Source organism: Leuciscus leuciscus, assembly GCF_965113295.1.
Source record: "Leuciscus leuciscus genome assembly, chromosome: 2".
Lineage (NCBI taxonomy): Eukaryota > Metazoa > Chordata > Actinopteri > Cypriniformes > Leuciscidae > Leuciscus > Leuciscus leuciscus.
In genome coordinates, this window is record NC_138726.1 from 36,755,620 (window position 1) to 36,775,031 (window position 19,412).

Genomic DNA, 19,412 nt, shown 5'->3' on the forward strand with positions numbered 1-19,412 from the left:
AACAAAAATTGCTCAATGTTGAAAACCATCGTGCGGCTTATATATTTTTTTAAACTGATACATTTTTAATGATACTTTAATGAATAAAGTTCAAAAGAACAGCCTTTTTTTAATTAGAAAACTTTTGTAACATTATAAGTGTCTTCTACTCCCAGTTTTGATCAATTTAATGTAAAATTTGAGTTTCACTTGAATCAGTACAAACTTTGTGAAACAGAAACGTGTGTAGTCTAATCTGCAGGTTAATGCTAAACTGTCCATCAACATAATCCTAACACTGATGTTTGCTAACTAACACAGTGACTAGTGTGCCATAGACTAACCCAGTGCCTGTGTGTTTTTCTGCTTGTGTGAGTGTAGCTCCATCAGTGCGTCTGACCTTTCACCTCTCTTCGCTCCTCTTTCTCCTGTCCTGGCAGCTTGTGACGTGATCGGTCACAGAAACATCTTTTTCTGCTTTTGGATGAGGACGGGTGTGAAATAGATGTCGACACACACACACACCCTGAAAAGCACTTAAGCTCAAGGGCTGTGTGTTGTGCGTCAGGCAGGCAGCGGAGCAACTCTCCTGTGTGCATTTTTAAATACTTTCAAGTGATTGATTCGAGAACTTGGGCTTCAGTCGCAGGCTTACACCTGCTAAAGACCTTACCAGAGAGAGTGAATGAGAGTAACTGGAAAAGACATGCAAAGTGTCGTGTGACATTAAAGCTTTTGATGTGTGAGAGTGTGTGAGTTGCTTGGGTGTGTGTTTTAAGCAGGTGTAATATGTGTACTGTGTTTAAAGCTAATAGATGATCCACGTCTTAGTTGACACATTAGTATCGGTTTCTAACCTATGGGTTTCTAACCTAGCTATAATTTTTGGGACAAAATAACTAAAATGTTACTGTAAAATTGCAAAGTTGGAATAACTAATCACTCTGTCAGTCTGTCATTAGATTTCTATATTTTTGGAGCCGTGGCATGACTACTTTCATTTTTTTTTTTTTTGTCTGTTTAAGGTTGGAATAATACAAAACAAACTCTTCAGTCTCAACACTTTAGATTGAGATACTACGACATTTGCCTCAGTAAACTCCTTGTTACTGCTTATTAATAGTTAGTAAGGTAGTTGTTCAATTTAGGTATTGGGGATTAAGGAATGGAGAACAAGGTCATGCAGAATAAGGCATTAATATGTGCTTTATAAGTAATAAACAGCCAAATATCCTAAAATTCATGCTAATAAGCAACTAGTTAATAGTGAGAATTGGACCCTGAACTATAGTGTTACCAACTCTTCTTTTAGAGACATTTTCAGCAACTTTGTACCTCAAAAAAGAAAAAGATTCTTATTTATTTATTATTAACTGAAAATAAATATACAATTATACTTTGTATTTAGTTATATATTAACCAAAAATGTCAGAAATTCTTCTTAAAGTAATTAGTGGTACTATAACTAATGCTCATACTTGGGGTTAGAGATTTAAAAAAAACACTATTACTATTAAACTGCACAGTTTGTACTCTGCCCGAGAATTATGTGAAAGCAATGCAAATACTTCTGTGTAAATTTCATTTTTGTGCATTGTTACAATATGTGTCTGTTCATAGCAAGTACATGTTGCATTCTCAGCAACTGCCATTAGGGGTGCTCTAGCAGGGATTATGGTAATTGTCTTTGTTTGTTTACTGTCAGTCTTCTCTTTGTGGTAACAAAGTAGTATTTGCTTACTCTCAGGTTTATTATTAGTTTTACCTCCATTGGCAAAGCCCTCGTGCCTGCATTTGCATACTTGCGTGATTATAACAGCCCAGAACACCCTAGAAAACACACAGTAATGCCCTGGCAACCACCCACAAACCTTTGTTTCGACGACTTTTTCACATTTAAGCACCACTCAGTTGTTCTTCAGGAAATGTAATGTCCTGTTTATAACTAAACTAATAACAACAGAAGAACTGCAGGGTGTCATTTTGTAGGCAAACCCAGAAGTTAGCATTACAACAAAAAACAGGATTTTTCTACAGGCTTTTGGATTATTGCAGAAAATAGGCTCTGTGATCAACAAAAGCTTTTGTTCATTCATATTGAACGTTTGAAGCCTAAATACAATCGCCAGAAGTTAAAAGCTAAACGTAGGCTATTAATGAACTACAACACGCACAACTTCAACGTCACCACTAAGCTTCTGACAACTCTTTCAATCATTATTTAAAATCTACACGCTGGAAACTCTGAGTTAGAATAGTTTGCAACAGCACAGGTATAAGCACAAAGAGGCTGTAATAGCGGACTGAGTGCTTTTTCCTGTTCTGTGTAATGATGTTAAATGTCTCTGACAACCTCAGTAGTCCTATTTAGCCATTTGCTAGCAACCACCTTTTTCAAGACACATAGAAGGCATTCATAATTCTTGAGGGGGCCATCATGTACTGGTACAGAACCACAGCCACTATAGCGCTGTATCACATGTATTGCTTTTATTTAGTTTTTCCTTTTTTATTCAAAATATTCACAAACTTGTTAACTATATCTATACTATAGATTGTCAATTGTGTAAGTGAATGTGTTTTTGTCATTTAACCACCTTTACAGTGATCATGTTAGTTGACTCGGGATAGGTGCCAGCATAGTGTGCTCCACAGTTCTGAGAATTGGATTTGTTTGATTTACATCACGTAAATTCATCTACTTCTCCCAAAAACACATAGAAGTAAGGGGTCGGTGAACTGGGAGAAGAAAAGAGTAAACTTTATGGTTACCTATACCTAGGAAAAATTGATATCGGGGGGACACAAATCAGATCTGAGGAGGGGAATACCCCCTTTTGTCCTTTTGTGGTGTCAGGCATGGAATTAAGTGCAAAAATATCTTGAGCTTGTGGTAACAACAGACCTTATTTTGGGTGTTTAACCAAAAACCCATTGACGTTGGAACAATGGAACCGTTTCCAGACTTTTCATTCGGCCTCACTCTAGTCGGCCAAATCTAAATGGTCAATAATGTGGTGCCTGTTTCCATAGGACCGTCCTGTTTGAGCTGAGCTAACCGTGAGTTTGCCACATGGATCATCTGGCTGTCAGCTAAACCTCCTCTGCGGTGTTCACATCTTTGTAACATGATGGAAACTCTTTCCTGTTACTTAGAGATCCTGACACTCTGATTACATTTCCACTTTCGTACGGCTGTGAGTCTGTTTGAGTCGGGTCCACGGGCGTGTGTCATGGCACCTATGTGGTGTGTTCTCGCAGGCAAGTTCGATGCAGTCACACACAAGCCTTCAGCATGAGGTAAACGGCTCTGTTTACTCAGGTGTGTCCGTTTTCTCATTCCCTTCCCTTTAAGGAGGACATCCCCTGCTTTTCCTCTTGCTTCTGTCCGCTTGTACCTCCGTCACCCACAGAATACATTCCGCAACTCCCTGACAAATAGGAGACGTGGAGGAAGTGTGTTTGATGTGTGTGTCCGCCGCCATGTTTGGGTTTGATGTTGTACAGGTTAGCTGTCGGGAGTGTTTGATTCAGCAGGAGAAGAGGAGCTCAGTAACTGGTGACACACAAGCTCCAACCGTGTACTCGCCAAACACGGCGCTCTATTATACACATGGATCTCAATACCTCCAGACACACATACATACAATGAAACTCTCAGATGTGTTGGCAAACACACTGTACTGTAAAGTTTTTTTTTTTTTGCTTTTCAGTTGCTCAGATTTGTACTTGCGCTACCAATATTTTCACTATCCGCACCATAAAAATATTTTTTAGTAGCACATTTCATGTTTATTACAAAAATATTCATTAAAATTTTTTCTTTTATTTTCCATCTTCAATATATTTTTTACTATATATATATATATATACATTTTTTTTTTTTTTTTTTTTTTACATCAATTAACTATTTTTATTTACAATAATTGACTTTTTAACCCATTCTTCCAAGCTTTTTTGACAACATTTCAAGAATCTTCAGTGCTGGTAAAAGTTTGTACAACCCATGATAACTGTTGTGCTATTTTATTTTTCATTTTTTCAATCTTCATTTTTTTCAATGTTTTCTTTTTTTGATAATGTTCAGCGCTGTGAAGTTAAAAGTTAAAAAGTTAGTCAAACCCACCAAAAACAACAACAACAACAACAAAAAACTGTGTATATATATCATACATATCATACATTTAAAGGTAGCTGTTTCTCCTTGAGTTTTACTCAGCCAGTTCCTCAAGAATACACATTAAGTTTATTCAAAAGGAATAAAGGAATATTTTTTTTTTTTACTTAAACCCAACCTAAATTTTGCCTTTTAGTTCTATGTTTGACTGTCTACCTGTCTCTGATCTAAGAGGAGTGTTATTGTTTGTGTGTGTGTGAATGCACGTTTTTTTCCCTTCATTTGTTTGTGTGTGTATGTCATGTGTGAGAGAAAAGAGCATTCGCTTAGGCTCATCTGTGGAGTAGAATGGGTCTGTCTCTTTATTTCTTTGGAATTTGTGAGCAGCTTGATGTATTTGACATCTGCGTGACAGGCCACTGCTCCTCAAGACAAACCCAGAAACTTTGCTGCCCAGACCAGCTGTGTGTGTGTGTGTGTGTGTGTGTGTGTGGGGCATTGTGTTTGCACATCAGAGCAGCCAAGCATTGCCACTGGTGGAAAAAATACACACAAACACACACATCCACTGAATCTTTCTTTTTAATACCCATCGCTTCTGTCATGAGATACATTTTGACACCAACAATGAGTATGTGTCAAGTTGTCAGTTTATCTCTCTTCTTCTCTTCCTTTTATGCATCCACTTTGTCTCATTCTCACCCTTTTCCTTCACCTTATTCTTCCCTTCTCTCTATCTCTCTTAGGCCTTTAAGTCAAGACTGTCCATGAATAGTGCATGTTATTTTGTTTTGTAGATTTCTATTTGACAGTCTGTCTGTCTTTTGTCTTTTTATTGTTTTTGTTTAGCAGAAATAACCGTAAGAATCGTGTCTAGACTGGGCTGCATCAAACCCTCCAGAGCGCCTTTTTCTCAAGAGTCTCCTTGTTCCGTTATTGCAAAACCTTGCAGTAACTTTAACGGTTATACAGTCCTATTTCCACTCATGAACACATCCGCACACTCTCGCACGTGCACCCATGTCCTTTCTCAAATCAGGACGTAACCTTTTTAATGCTGTTACTTTAATGTTATTAACAGGACATTTTATTTTACTCTAAAAGTCAAGACCCATTTGGGTGAAGTCTTGCCGTTCTGCGCACTCACAAAAAGCCCTTCCCATGTGAAAACACTGCCATTATTAACATGGCTGAAATGTGAAACTCAGTCTTCGTAAATGTCAGGGAATATAGGGCATATATATGGCCCTCTTTCTCCGTTAACGTCTCGGCTGTGTGTCTACGTTCTTAAGGGAACAGCGTGACCATTCTGCCGAGCTGCTTGACGGGGGTCTCTGGCACGGAGGCCGGAGCGGGGTCACTGATGTAACACCCCCCACCGTCCCACCTGAACGGGGTGAGAGAAAGCCGTTTCTCTTGCACCTGCAGTGAAGAAATAGAGGACGTGTGTATGTCGCAGAAGGACGGGAGTGAGTGCACTTGTGAAATTTATTTGGGTATCAGAGTTTTACACCGGTTGCTGTTGGATTTACAGGTCGGAATGGAATGCAGCCCAATGAAACGCTCTTTGATGGGCAGAGCAGGTTGAGTTTTAACAGACGAGCGATGCATAGAAGGGCGTAGTTTATGTGTCTTTGAGAAGACTCTCTGCTAGAGCCGTAAAAGCCTGAGATACCCATGAACAGAGGAGTACTATGGGATGGCAGCAGAGGGTTCTGGGTAAATGTGCTCTGACTAGGAAGAGACACTTGTTATAGTGCGTGAACTTTTCCTCTTTTCTAGCTCTTTAATTGTGTAGATGTGTGAATGCTTTTACATCTAATTTAGCATTAATTAGCTGGTAATCTTTTTGTTAATAAAGTCCACTATGGACTTTCCAATACACTGCCTGATGAAAACATTAAAGAATATGTGAATAAAAGTCTTCATTTATGTGTATTTGTGTATTTTTTTTTTTCATCACTACAGAGGCGGAGGCTTATACAGGAACTGGGGGAGCAGAGGATTCCCTACCTTTCTCCTACAGACCCAGGATATCAGGATCTGGTTAGAAATTTATACAAATATCCAGTATCCACACTACTCCATAATTTCAAATCTGATATATGTACTCTACTGTTTAAAAGATTGGGGTCAATAAGATTTACTGTTGGAACAGCAACACGGACACATTAAATTGATTAAAAGTGACAGTAAAGACATAGGCCCAGTTTCACAGACAAGGCTTAGATTAAAGGTAGGGTAGGTAATCCTGTTCAGAAACACTTTTTTTTATACTGGGTGAAATGGTCCTTCCATCCTGATAGTAGTCAATACATTATGTGTTTAGAAAAAGGAATGAAAAAAATCAGACCTCTGTAGCAGCTGCAGGACAGTAAAAACTCTGACCAATCACTGCCATTCGGTGCGAATGTAAAGAACCAATCAGATGCCTTCATGTCTCGTGCCCGCCCCGAGCCCCACTGCGCGCGCTGCCCGGCGTGCACTCATCACATGTCACCGTTCCCGGAAATATTCAGCTCAAAGCACCTGCATATGCAGTCAGCGAAGGCAAACAAGGCAAAAACTACTTCCTCGGACCCTGCCCGCGCTCTTGAACGACCTCCTCTGCTTCGCCCTCAACCCCGGACCTGTCCTCGAACCGACGATGCGGTACTTGTCTCCGGACTCGGAGTGTACGTTAGTCTTCATTAGAGTCAACAACGTTTTCATCATGGAAACTCTTACATGCAAAACACCGTATATGTTATGAATCTTACACGAAATTCATCTTCATCACAGTGTAACTGATGGTAATGGAAAAACGTGTATCAATGCAACCTGTTTTTAGTTTTGCCTTATAAATATAGCTCGTTACCGAATGAAACTTTACCATTATCGATATGCTAGCTTGATAGTGAGTACTAAAAGAAATCTTATTTGTTTATATTCATAGTGATAAAGTTAGGTATTTTATTACATGTGATTCTGACATGATGTCACTGTATGTACTGCGCTCCTTCCTCTCCACTCGTCTCAGGTAATAAATGCGTCTTGTTCCAGCCTGAGCGTTTGGCGTCACGCGTTCATGTGTTTTGGGGGCGTGGCTTTGGAAGGAGCTCAGAAGGGAGGGGGTGGAGTGAATGGAAATAATGAGCTGTGTTTATTGCAGATTAAAAGGTCTACAGTCACTCGATTTTTATATTTTCTTTTTCAGAGTACTTACATTTTAATTATGTATTGGTATATAAAGACAGTTTAAACAAATTTGGAATGTTTTTTTTTTAGAAAAATGATTACCTACCCTACCTTTAAGCCATGATTAGGCCTTAGATTTGCCCAAATTTTCTAACTGTTGTGTGTAATGTAAAGATTTCAATGGATTTGTGCGGTCATAGAAAACTTAAAATCAGGAGGCATGGAAAACGATAAATCATTTTGGTGCCATTGTCATCATCAAACAGAACTGCAAAAACTAGTAGGGCTGTTTTAAAACAAGTTTCAAACACCCCTGCTCAATCTTTGAGTTCTGCCCCAAACACACACTGTTTGGTCGACCATTAGGGCAGATCAAACAGATTTCAATTGTGTAATGAATGTAATTCGTTGAATGCCGCTAGTCGTGCAGAAATGACACTCTTCACATTTAGAAGTTTTGGAATTTCTCTAGGGAATATGTTTTCCATATTTTTTTTCTGCTCTAAAATATTTAAATGTCTAGAAAATGCTTTTCAGTCTGAATTTTCATCAATTAAAAGAAAAGATCTAATTGTCACAAACAAATGGAAAGAAGTAATTGAAAAGTATTGATCAGAAATTGAGTTTTTTGTTTGTTTTTTGTTATGTTTTTAATAATTACATTTGTTTGCTTGTGTCTGTAATGTGACAGTGGGACTCCAGTTACGCAGGACTGGCTTTACGGCAGTCCGGTACCCTGCCAGATGGTCTTCATGAGAAGGTGCAGTCTGCTCTGATAACTCTACAGCGGCGTGGATGTCTCCTCCGAGATCTTGTCCGAGTCCGAGACCGGGATGTTTTTACGGCCGTTTCACGTGCTCTCGTGGGTCAGCCGGGCTACACGTACCGTTATCTGGACACCCGTCTGTTCACCATCCCCTGGCACTGTGAGGGAGAAGAAGGTCAGAAAGATGAGAAAGAGAAACAGTGCTGTGACTCTGACCTGAGGGACGCTTGCAAAGCATTGTGGGAGCTCAATCAGTTCTTTTGCTCGGACGTACAGCAGACAAACGTGAGAGGCGTCAAGCGATCCCGCAGTGACACCGAAAACAGCGAAGACACGCCGGGGGAGGGGACGTGCGAAGAGAGTGTTAAGGACAGGTTACTTGAGAAGCAGGAGGAGGAGGAGGAAGACAGCGGTCAGGGCTGCTCTCATTCCTCACCTCCTTCGTCCGCTCCGCCACCTGCTATATCCAGCTTGGTTCAGTTTAACGTTACCCTCATCAATTACATGGACCCCACTGCCATGACTCAACTAAAGGAAGAGCCTTATTACGGCATGGGCAAAATGGCAGTTGGTTGGCATCATGACGAGAACCTGGTTCCTCTTTCACCAGTTGCTGTCTACAGCTATAGCTGCCCAGCAGAGCCAAAGAATGAAGGTGAGGGGTCAAAAGCCTTGGGTAGAGCATGTAAAATAATATTGTCTCAAAGTCGTGGGACCATGAGGCTCTATCAGTGCGGTTCACAACCTCTTTAACTCCAAGGCCCCACTTTGTCCAGACAATATTTGAAGGCCCATCCAAGCTGATATGTACCTTTAATACATGATGTACTAGTCTATTATGTCAGTTTACTGTTGTACATCTTTGTTTTTGTGTTTTTTGTGTTTTATATTACTGGACACGAGTCCTCAACCCGTGTCTTGAATCTGTGCTCTGCTTTCTTCTCAAAAGTTTCATATCCCCCTCTTCACACTTTTTGTCCAATAACTCTCAGAAATAGGAATAAAATAATGTATTTAATAGATTTTTTTAAATAAAATAACAATTTATTTATTTAGTAATACATTGTTTAATGTATGAATTTATTTAAATAATATAATGTTCCACTTCAAAAAGACCTTCCATAATAGATTCAACTGCATTGATTTTTCCCCAGAAAAGTTCATAATCAGAATTTCATTAGTTATTAATGAATAATAATAATGGATAAAACATAGATTTACTTTAAGATTCATTTTAGAATTTGCATTGTGACTGAGAAATTGAATCGCATATTGTCTTAAAGCGATAATTAACTGGAAAAAGTATTATTTACTCACCATCATGTCGTTCCAAACCTGTATGACTTTCTTGTGTGAAACATACACTGAGATATTTAAAAGAAAATTTTTTGTCCAAACATTCACAGTCCTTGTGGTCCAAGAATTTTTTTTTCTTTCTTCAAAATATCTTTATGTATGTTCTGGAGAAGCAAGAAATGCATTTTAATAATTTTCAATTTTGATTGAACTCTCTCTTTTAACATTCCCATCCATTACAGTTTTATTGAGGGGCCAAAACAGTCCGGTATTTTTTTGCCTACCACTGCTGAGAACCTAAAACATTTATTATGACACCAACCAGTTCAAAACCATCCTTCACTTAATGGCTCGAATGTGCTCATGCAGCCATTGTATGAACTTGCTCCATGAAGGAGCCAGATCTTCCATATTTCACACGAATCTCACTGGAGAAGTTTTTCTGGACATCAGTCTCTCTTCACGTCAGCCTAACAGCTTAGCATGCAGCTGTGTGCATGTGTGTGTCAGTTCGACAGAACAGAGTGTGGTGTGCTAACCAGAACCACCTGCCTCACAAGCTCTGTTTCGCCAATCTCTTACTGACCGATTTGACCTTTGACCTCCCCAGAGCCCGCTTCAAACAGTGCATGAATGGTTTGTGTGTGTGTTTTTGTGTGAGAATGTGTCAGTTTGTGTGGAATTATTCCGCAGCTGTTCTTTTGGAGGTAAAATTGACCCCTCAGTTCCAGACTTCAGAGAGACTCCCCTGATGGAGCGCTTTTGCAGCGCGTACGCACCCGTGCAGGGCATCGCACAAAATGTTGCCTTCACTTTGTAGAAATCGCTATGAAATGCTGCAGACCAGCTGAAACGGATTGTTGCTCAGAGGAATTTCACTTTGTACATCATTTACTTGTTGCTATGTGTGTTGCATGAATGTTTTTTTTTTATATTGTCCCTTTGGATAACATCTGTGTGTTGTATAGATTTGTGTTTCACCTGAACACTTTGAAGAGAATGCCTTACTGATGCTTTTCATGTGATGGGTTTATAGAGTATGTTGGTCGTGCTGCGGGGGAGTCGCTCAGTGACAAATCTGTTCAGCTCTTCATCCAACATTGACTAGATCCAGCTCATTTCCTTTTCTAACAGGCATTAGTTTATGCCACTGTGATTTTGAAGTGTTTTTGAAGGAATCTTTTCCGTCGCTGCTGTGTTGGCTGCAGATGGCCTTTTGAGAGCTGTGTCAGAAATCACAGGCTGAAATTAAGTTACTATTTATCCCTGCTGAGCGAAGAGAAAGCCTTGCTCAGGGCTCATGCTTCCAAGAGTGCTTTAGTATTGATTTTACTGATAGGTGTCAGCCTGCCCTCTAGTTTTTTTTCTTCTCTCATCAGTTACACTTTTATTCGTTATTTTCTTTCTGGCTCTTTATTTGTAATAATTTTTTAATTTTTTATATAACACAGATCGTTGGTGGAAGTTGAACGACTTATGCTACAGGTCAAACAAATTAGAATAATAATGTTGTTGAAAAATGCTCAACAAGGCTGCATTTATTTGATTTGATAAAAAAAAAAACAGTAAAAACAGTAATATGTGAAATATTATTACAATACTGTACTGTACAATACTATTACAGTCCTGATTTATTTAAAAATGTAATTTATTACTGTGACAGCAAAGCTGAATTTTCAGTATCATTACTCCATTCTTCTTTGTCACGTTCCTTCAGAAATCATTCTAATATGCGGATTTGCTGCTAAATTATTATCATTTATTAATAATGTCTCATATTAGTATTAATGTTGAAACCTTTGCATTCTTTTATGAATAGAAAATTCAAAAGAACAGCATTTATAAAAACAAAACAAAAAACTTTTGTACTTTTGTAACATTATAAATGTGTTTACTGTCACTTTTGATTAATTTAATGTGTCCTTGCTGAGTAACAGTATATATTTTGTATTTACCTCAAACATTTGTTGTGTTTCACTGTTTCCGTCAGTATATTATGGAACACAAACTGTTTTCAGCATTGATAATAATATGAACTGTTTCTTGCACCAAATCAACCTATTAGAATGAATTCTGAAGGATCATGTGACCTGAAGACTGGAGTAATGATGCTGAAAATTCAGCTTTGACCCCTAATTTAATTTATAAATTAAATTTTAAAATATATTTAAATAGAAAACATTAAATTGTAATAATGTTTTATTGTATATTTCAATGTTCTGCATTTTTGAGCAAATAAATGCTGCCTTGGACAGCAGGCAGAATAAATAAGAGACTTTTTTCAAAAACAATTAAATATATATTAAACTTACTCAAATTGAACATTCAGTTGTTAATACAGTGATGTCACAAATTCGATTTAAAATAAACACTTTAAAATAAAGTATTACTATAGAAATGTAATATTGACCATTAACGGTCATTGGCTATCACAAATACATAATTATCAGATTATTGGTATTGTTTATAAATAATATACAGTAGGTACATCTCTGCTCTAAATGTCAAACTACGTCTGTGTTTACAGAGGTGACTGAGAAAGATGGTGAGGGACAGAGTAAAGAACAAGAAACAGAGACAGAGGGTGAAGGAACAAGTAAAGAACTGAAGGAAGAAGGAGAAGGTTTGGGGAAGGAGGAAGTGGAGAAAGAGAAGGTGTGTTGGCGTGTTGGCCTGAAGGTGGCCTGGGACATTCACACACCAGGTCTCGCTTTGCCTCTACAGTCTGGAGACTGCTACTATATGACAGGTACACAATCGCATTCATCCGTGTCCAGAAACAGTAGACTCAAGTACATGTGTAAAGGGGATTGTACCGTCTCGGTCATGTTGAAATGCATTAGACCAGGAATTATCTTTCCCAGAGGATGTGCACATCAACATCCTTTTATGTGCATGTGTGTGTCTGTTTCCCTAGGATTTTGCTTCCACATGTTCCTTTGTCATGAGAGGTTAAGCAAACCAAATGCTATTTTATGAATCGCTGTGACCCCTGTCTGAGAGCAGGACTGAGACAGAGAGAGAATCAGTAAATCAAGGCCTTTATTACTGATGGCTACAACAGATGCCCCCCATCTATGAACCTACATTTGCACAAACCCTCTCCTCTAAATAGCCCATAAAGTGTGTTTGATGACCTTGATAAGGACACTATTTATTTCCCGATTTCTGTGTCCAAGCATGACTAATGCTTCCCCTCCATTGCACACATTTTATCAATCATCTTTGGACATTTTCATCTATTTGGAAAGGCTTTCCAGTGGCCGTACCTCTGTGTTGCTGGCTGCTCTAAAGTTAGAGTTATTTATACCTACCTAATGGTGCTCTCAGTCCTGTGAAGTGATTTTAAGTGTAAAGCTAAAGCAATATAAACATAATGGGTCATAATGGGTTTTCTGGGCACAGGACAAGGGTGAAAGTGTGACTGGGAAACTGCCTCATGAACGGTTAATGAGACTATGTCTTATGGCTGAAGGAAGGAAGGAAGTTCACATCAGGTGCTTTTTTTAAGGGAAAATGAAGGAAAAGGAGGATGGAAGAAGCTGTAGTGTAGCAATTCACATCAGGTGCTTTTTCAAGGATAGAAGGCATATTAAGTTGAATAGGGGAAAAGAAAGGAAGTAAAAAAGGAAGATAATGTATTAGAAAATACAAAAAAAGGAAAGTTAATTAAAGGGAAAGAAAGTAAAGAAAGTATTAGGAAAATAAAAAGTAAGGAAAAGGGATTGAAGGGAAGGAAAAAGATAAAATAAGTTAAAAAAGGAAAGCCGAAGGAAAAAGAAAAGAAGGGAGAAGGAAGGAAAGAAAAAAAAACAAAGAAGGAAGGGAGAGTGGGAGCTGATGGAGGACATACAGTAAATAACTTGCAGAATGATATTCAACTCCACATTCCCATCAGTCTCTAACACTGTCACAGCTCTTCCCCTCCATCCGCTGATGCCTGAGACTTCTGTGTGCAAATCTAATCAGTGGATTCTCAAAAATGGAATTTGGGGATGGTTAGCGGGAGCAATTTGTTGGACCGACACCGGCACAGCTGCTAATAAGATTTCGTTTGCTCAATGCTCCAGGGACAGGACAGACCTAGGTTGAGGTTTTGACCCAATAGATTTAAAAGCCCGCTTTTAACTCGAGTGCAGCAGCCACCTGACGATGAGAGAATAATGATAAATATGTATTAGAGGAATTTGGTACGGCCCATGATTAATATTGAGGTTTTGACACAGTCCAGGTTGAGAGATGCAGAGTGTTATTTGATAGCAAGTGTTTTAAAGTCAATGTAATGTGACGGGAAAGAATAATAGTATACGTAGGAAATTAAACCGATGTTACTGTTGTGCTCGCTCTAGTTTATGCTGCTGTACGTCAGAGAATGTGGTGAATCCATTGATTTCAATGGGGCATATCCCTTTCAGTCCCTTTCAAAAAAAGTCACTTGTCTGACATATTTGCAACGTCTACTCAGCTAATTTGGGCATGCAAGACCAACTCTTATCTATTTAAATAAGAAAATAATGATATCTCAAAAACTGCTGGCCAAATAAAAATCTAACATGAATGGTCTTATAAATGTTTTTTCTTATACTCTAATAGTGTTAAAAAAGCATATGTTTTAGTTTGGTCCTGCCAGTGTGCAGTCCTAAGTGTGAGTTTCTACCGGCAGTTGCATTGGCTCTTTTTTTTGGACAATTTTTTGACAACTAACTTTTTTGTTAGAAGGCAGGACTTGCATTACTAGAGCTGCCCTGGTATATTTACATTCTTTGGGCATATATAACCTCTGAATAAAGGCCCCAATATACTCACAGCAAAGTTCTTTTTCGTTCTTTGCTCAGGGGTTAAAATAGAAGTTTTATTTACCTGAGCAGTGGCATATTTTGATGGGAGCAGCATTTAGATGAATGTGTAAATATGTGCTGCGCGCTTTCCTTTCATTAACAAAATAAATGCTGTGTTCAAGTTACATAGAAAATATCTTATTTATGAGTTGAATGCACGTGAATGCCACAACAAAGTCATAATTACAAGTGGGAAACTGAATTTTCTTTGAGCTCCAAGTTGGGGGCATGTCAGTGACAAACGTGGTGAAATAAATAGATGCAACGTCTCTAGTGGACGTTAAATTTTCATAAATTAATTGAAAACATAAAAAGCTAAACACACCTGATGTGCATTCTTTGTCCTTCATTTTCTATAAGTAGTTAAAAAACCTTGCTGAATTTTTGTAGTTAATTAAGAAAAGGTTTGCTCCGATGTAAGTGACTTGAATGCACCTGACAATGTAATTACGACTTCCCAACTTGTAAAAACAAACTTCCCAGGAGGTCTTGAACTCACCAAAATGCAACAGAAATGAAAGCAGTGAGAAAAAAGCCGTTTTAAACAGTATTTAACATGGAAAAAACATTTTCCTATAACCAATTTCTACTATAAAGCAGCTCTCTAGTGTGAGAGACCACAGACCAATGGTAGTTTGAAGGTGTTTGTGATCGCTCTTCAAACGAACTTCGTTTTGGCCTCTTTCCCAGTTCTTCGATTTCGCTTGAAGGGCCTATGGGCCTTAAGAGTTTGATCGACCAAGACAAATGCTACCTCCCAGAGTTTATAATAATGTTAAAGTGTGTTTCTTCTGATTGTTGTCTGTGCGTGTGTGTGGCTGTTGGAATGTGCTTGTATAGATGATCTGAATCGGACACATCAGCACTGTGTACTGGCTGGTGACACAGCTAGATTCAGCTCCACTCACAGAGTCGTACAGGTGAGCATCATCTCTCCAGTTGCCCTGATCGCAGCATTATCAACTTTCATGTCTGGTTTATATGAATAAAAATAATACTATTATCTGTATTGTTCCTTCAGTGTTGTACAGGTACGCTGGACTACATACAGAAACGCTGCTCAGAGGCCTTGGAGAATTTACACACCAATACCGAGAAGAACACCAAGAGTCTGAGTTCTCTACTCCCCTCCACCCTTCAGTGCATTGAGGACATTCACAACGAGGTGTGTATGTGAACGTTTTTTAAGCATTGTAAAATGTGTACTCATAACACCAAATCCCAAACGCTTGTCTCAGGCCATGACGGATGAGGCTGCTCTGAGGTTTTTTAAAGGTTGTACTTGCCATTAATTTTTCAAACCCCAAACAATAGCTCTTTTAGAGGGCTTAACCATCAGTGCGGCCTTGTGTAGGTCTCTATTGAACTCCATCTCACCTGGATTATCGCTCAGCACCTTAAAAAACCCTTGAAAATATAAAGTGTATATATATATATATATATACACACCCCTGCCCGGGGGCAGCAGCTTCCCTGGAGGTTACCGACCTCAACACTCTGACCTGATTGAGGCTATTTTGTTGAAACTGCCCACGAGGGCCTGTGTGGGTTCTTAAATGATGTATTAGTGTATTATTTATTATTGATATGTGTATTTATCCCAGCACACTGTTCTAGCAGAGCTCAGCATCTACCTTTTGTTTAGTGTGGTGGACTGCATGGAGATTTTGCTGTAAGCAGCCCCTGATGGGGGATTTGTAAAGGATCTGTAGTGTGTAGGATTAATGTACTGTGTAAGTCCGTTGATAAAGGCCAATGTTTACCTGCATTTTTAAGGGTTGGTACTGGTATATGGAGGTTCAGGGGAGGTTTTTGCTGGAGAGGTTGTTGGGAAAGAGATCCTTTCTTCTCTTTCTCTCTCTGCATCTCGTTTTGTCTCACAGAGTTTTCTGAAAAGGTGTTGAGCTTGCATCGTTGTGGAATTAAGAGGGCTATTTCACCTAACAATTCTTTCATAATTTACTCAACCTCAAGTCATTGCTAACCTGTGTGTTTTGGAAATGTCTAAGTTACTCTTTTCTATACAGTGAAAGTGTATAGAAATTTCAAATGGACACAAGAAAGCACACTCAACTCACACTCACACAAAATCTGATTTTTTACTACATTATTATTGACAAAATAATTTATTAATAAATATCATGATATCTTTATAATAAATTATAAATAAATAAATAATGCTATTAGGCAAATTTATCTTTAACTTTGTAGGATTCTGTACCCAACCTAAACAATAAACCCAAAATAAACAAAAATTACTTTTTGTTGATCAGCACTTTTTTTGTGATGATAAATTTGGTGAGCTATTTCTTCATCACATGCTGGTGAAGTGTCTCACTGTTGTTTGTCTACTCTGGCGACATGATTTTGTGCGACAGTAGTGGCTTCATTCTGCGTCGTCTTTTTCTTCTTCTGGAGCTATATGTTGATAGCTTTGTATGAGGAACAGACAGAAATTCAAGTCGTTATTCACTGAAAATCTATCCACCATTGCTCTCAAGTTGAATTTGCTTGTGCATATTCAAGTTTTGCATCAGTAATCGGATTTCCATTAATGCATTTTTATCGACTGATCAGAATGCACCAGTTTTGTGTAAGCACTAGAAATGTTTGTGTTCCCTTAGTTATGTGCAATAGATGGGTTTCTAAACACCAAGATGCAAATAAAATTGCCAAAATACACATACACATGCATAAAGTACATAACATTTATTTAAAAAAAAAAATCCTAGATGTGCATCAAAAAAAGTTATGTGACTGAATGCTTTAGTTATGTGTTCTTATGTTTTGCATCTCTACAATTCTCATTGTCTGAGCTGATGTGCATGCACATATATGGCTCTTTATTTGTATGACCAGGTGTACACATTATGTGGGTTTACAGAGCAAACAGCACAGACTGGCCTCTATTGATTGAGTCACAACAGATCTGGACTCGAGGGTGCTCTGGTGAAATTGATTGGTAGTCCAAACAGTGAGCCGTTTGAGAGAGATGTCTGGAAACCTAAACCCATTTAATATTTAAGATGCCGCATTGTTATATCTGGAGGTCACCGTGATGAGCTCCTGACTAGTACCGTAGCTAATGTGTAGTTACCACCACGTTCAGCTGTATAAGTAGACCGACAGACTCTCCACCTGTCACTGAAAGCCTTTTTGTTTCTGTCTGTTTCCTCTCTTTCTCACCTCCAGCATATGCAGGTGGCATTTAGTCTCAGTACCTCACAGCAGCAGACGGCTTGGCTCTAAATGCCAGTCGCATAGTTTCCAGCTCTGTGCTTGTTGCAGGCCTGCTCTGCGGGAAACTGGCCTCCATGTTGGCTCAAAGCTCTCGGCGCTGTGTGGGCTTTCAACACAGAAGGACAGACAGACAGGCAGGCGCGGGGGGGAACGACAGACACAAAAGCGGCTGCTAGCATTTGTAGCCTCCGGCGTCTGTTGAGAGGCTGTCAGCGGTCGGTATTGGTCTGCAGCAATTGTAGGTTTGAACCAACACAAAGTGTAGCATTTCTTTGAAGGTGGCCATATGTGAAAGTGAACCCTGGGTGTCTGATCTCAGTCCAACTAAAGATGAAACCCGTTCAAGCCAGTTTGAATGCTTAAAGAATGATAGCCTACACAGGTATTGATAAAGCAGATTAAGAGTATCAGCTGTGCAGTTTTACAGTCTGTCAAATAAAGGACCTGTTCACACCAGTTTCTTTCTTTTTTTCTTTTTCTTTGGTGCAAGGTTTAAAAATACATGCACATACTACATAGTGCTATTAATACTAAACATACTGTATTACTCAGAACATAAAAGTAGCTAAACAGTGAGGATTTTTTTACTGCTATCCAGTTGAGGCACTAATATTTTTACTTGCCCTGCTAGTGCTTTCACTGGACTGAACAAATGTCAGTTTTTATTTTTACAAATATATTTTCATATTTGTATTTTCATATTTTCCATTAAATGTTACAATGACATTTTTACATTCGTCTTTACTTTTTTCTTTTTTTCCATCTATAATGTAAGGAAACTAGCTATACGTCTATTTTATATATAATTTAGAATAAAAAAAAGAAATGCTACTTTTATTTAGCAAGTATGCTTTAAATTGTTCAAATGTAACAGTAACGACATTTTATAATGTTACAAAAATCTATCTCACATCTTTTGAACTTTGTATTCATCAAAGAATCCTGAAAAAGATTAATAAAATACTAATATTAAGCAACACAACTGTTTTTAACATTTATAATAATGTGAAATGTTACATGAGCACCAAATCAGAATATTGACACTGAAGACTGGAGTAATTGCTGCTGAACATTCAGTTTTGCAGAACATAAAATATTATCAGATAGTACAGTTATTTTATATACTGTTTTTATTGCATTTTTGATCAAATAAATGCACTCTTGTTGAGCATAAGAGTAAAAAAAAAATCTTACGGACCCAAAAGTTACTGTATAATGTAACTTCATAAATTCTTAAACACTTTTTCATAAACACAACAACAACAACCATATGAAGTTACTCATATGAATTCATTGTTTATTGAACGGGAATATAAAAACAATCACAACTGTTCTTAATATTTCATGATTTTTTGGTTTTGAGTTTGTTGTTTAAAATCTCATGTACTTTCATGTCATTCAGTTGCTCCAGATCAAACCGGGCAACTTTATAGTTCAATTCAGTGAAGAGACGTAGTGGATGCTCTGGATGCTGTTCTGGTGTTATGTTGTCGGCGTGTTGTGTAGTTGTAACTCTTAGCTAAGGCGCAGAGGGTGTCTGTTGTTTGGAGAATGAATTTTGGAGCAGTGCTTTGTTCATAGCTTGTGGGAGGGCAAATGTGAGGTGCTTACATTTACATGTGGGGCAGACACAGATACACACGTGCACGTGGCTACATTAAGCATCATTAGGAGGGTTAACTCATCACTTCAAAAGAGTCAAAGATGGGGAGATTCCCAGAGGAGAAAGGCTGAGAGCCTGTGGTGGATTCTGTTGCTCCCTGTAGAGAGAGAAAGTGAGAGATTGATAGGATGAAGAATGAAAGCAATGAAGTAAAGAACGAAAAGAAAGAAAGGGAAGTGTGTGTAGGTGCGATGTTTTTGGCGTGTGTGATAAATCTTTACGTCTCTCCTGGGTGTAACGTAGCAGCAGACATAAACAAAGGAAACAAAACTACAAACAGGAAAACAGGAAATGCAGATGTCATCACCCTCCTTCCTATTGTGATGACACAGTTAT

The 19,412-nt window shown here is 38.4% G+C and overlaps 1 protein-coding gene across 1 annotated transcript in view; it reads left to right on the plus strand.

Moving 5' to 3' along the window:
• fto (FTO alpha-ketoglutarate dependent dioxygenase) overlaps positions 1 to 19,412 on the plus strand; it is a 138,049-nt gene that overhangs the window by 27,144 nt on the left and 91,493 nt on the right. The window contains exons 2-6 of the mRNA XM_082161172.1: positions 6,065 to 6,142; positions 7,965 to 8,694; positions 11,863 to 12,084; positions 15,014 to 15,093; positions 15,195 to 15,338. Of these exons, the coding sequence (XP_082017298.1) occupies positions 6,065 to 6,142; positions 7,965 to 8,694; positions 11,863 to 12,084; positions 15,014 to 15,093; positions 15,195 to 15,338 (1,254 nt within the window). The remainder of the gene's footprint in view (positions 1 to 6,064; positions 6,143 to 7,964; positions 8,695 to 11,862; positions 12,085 to 15,013; positions 15,094 to 15,194; positions 15,339 to 19,412) is intronic.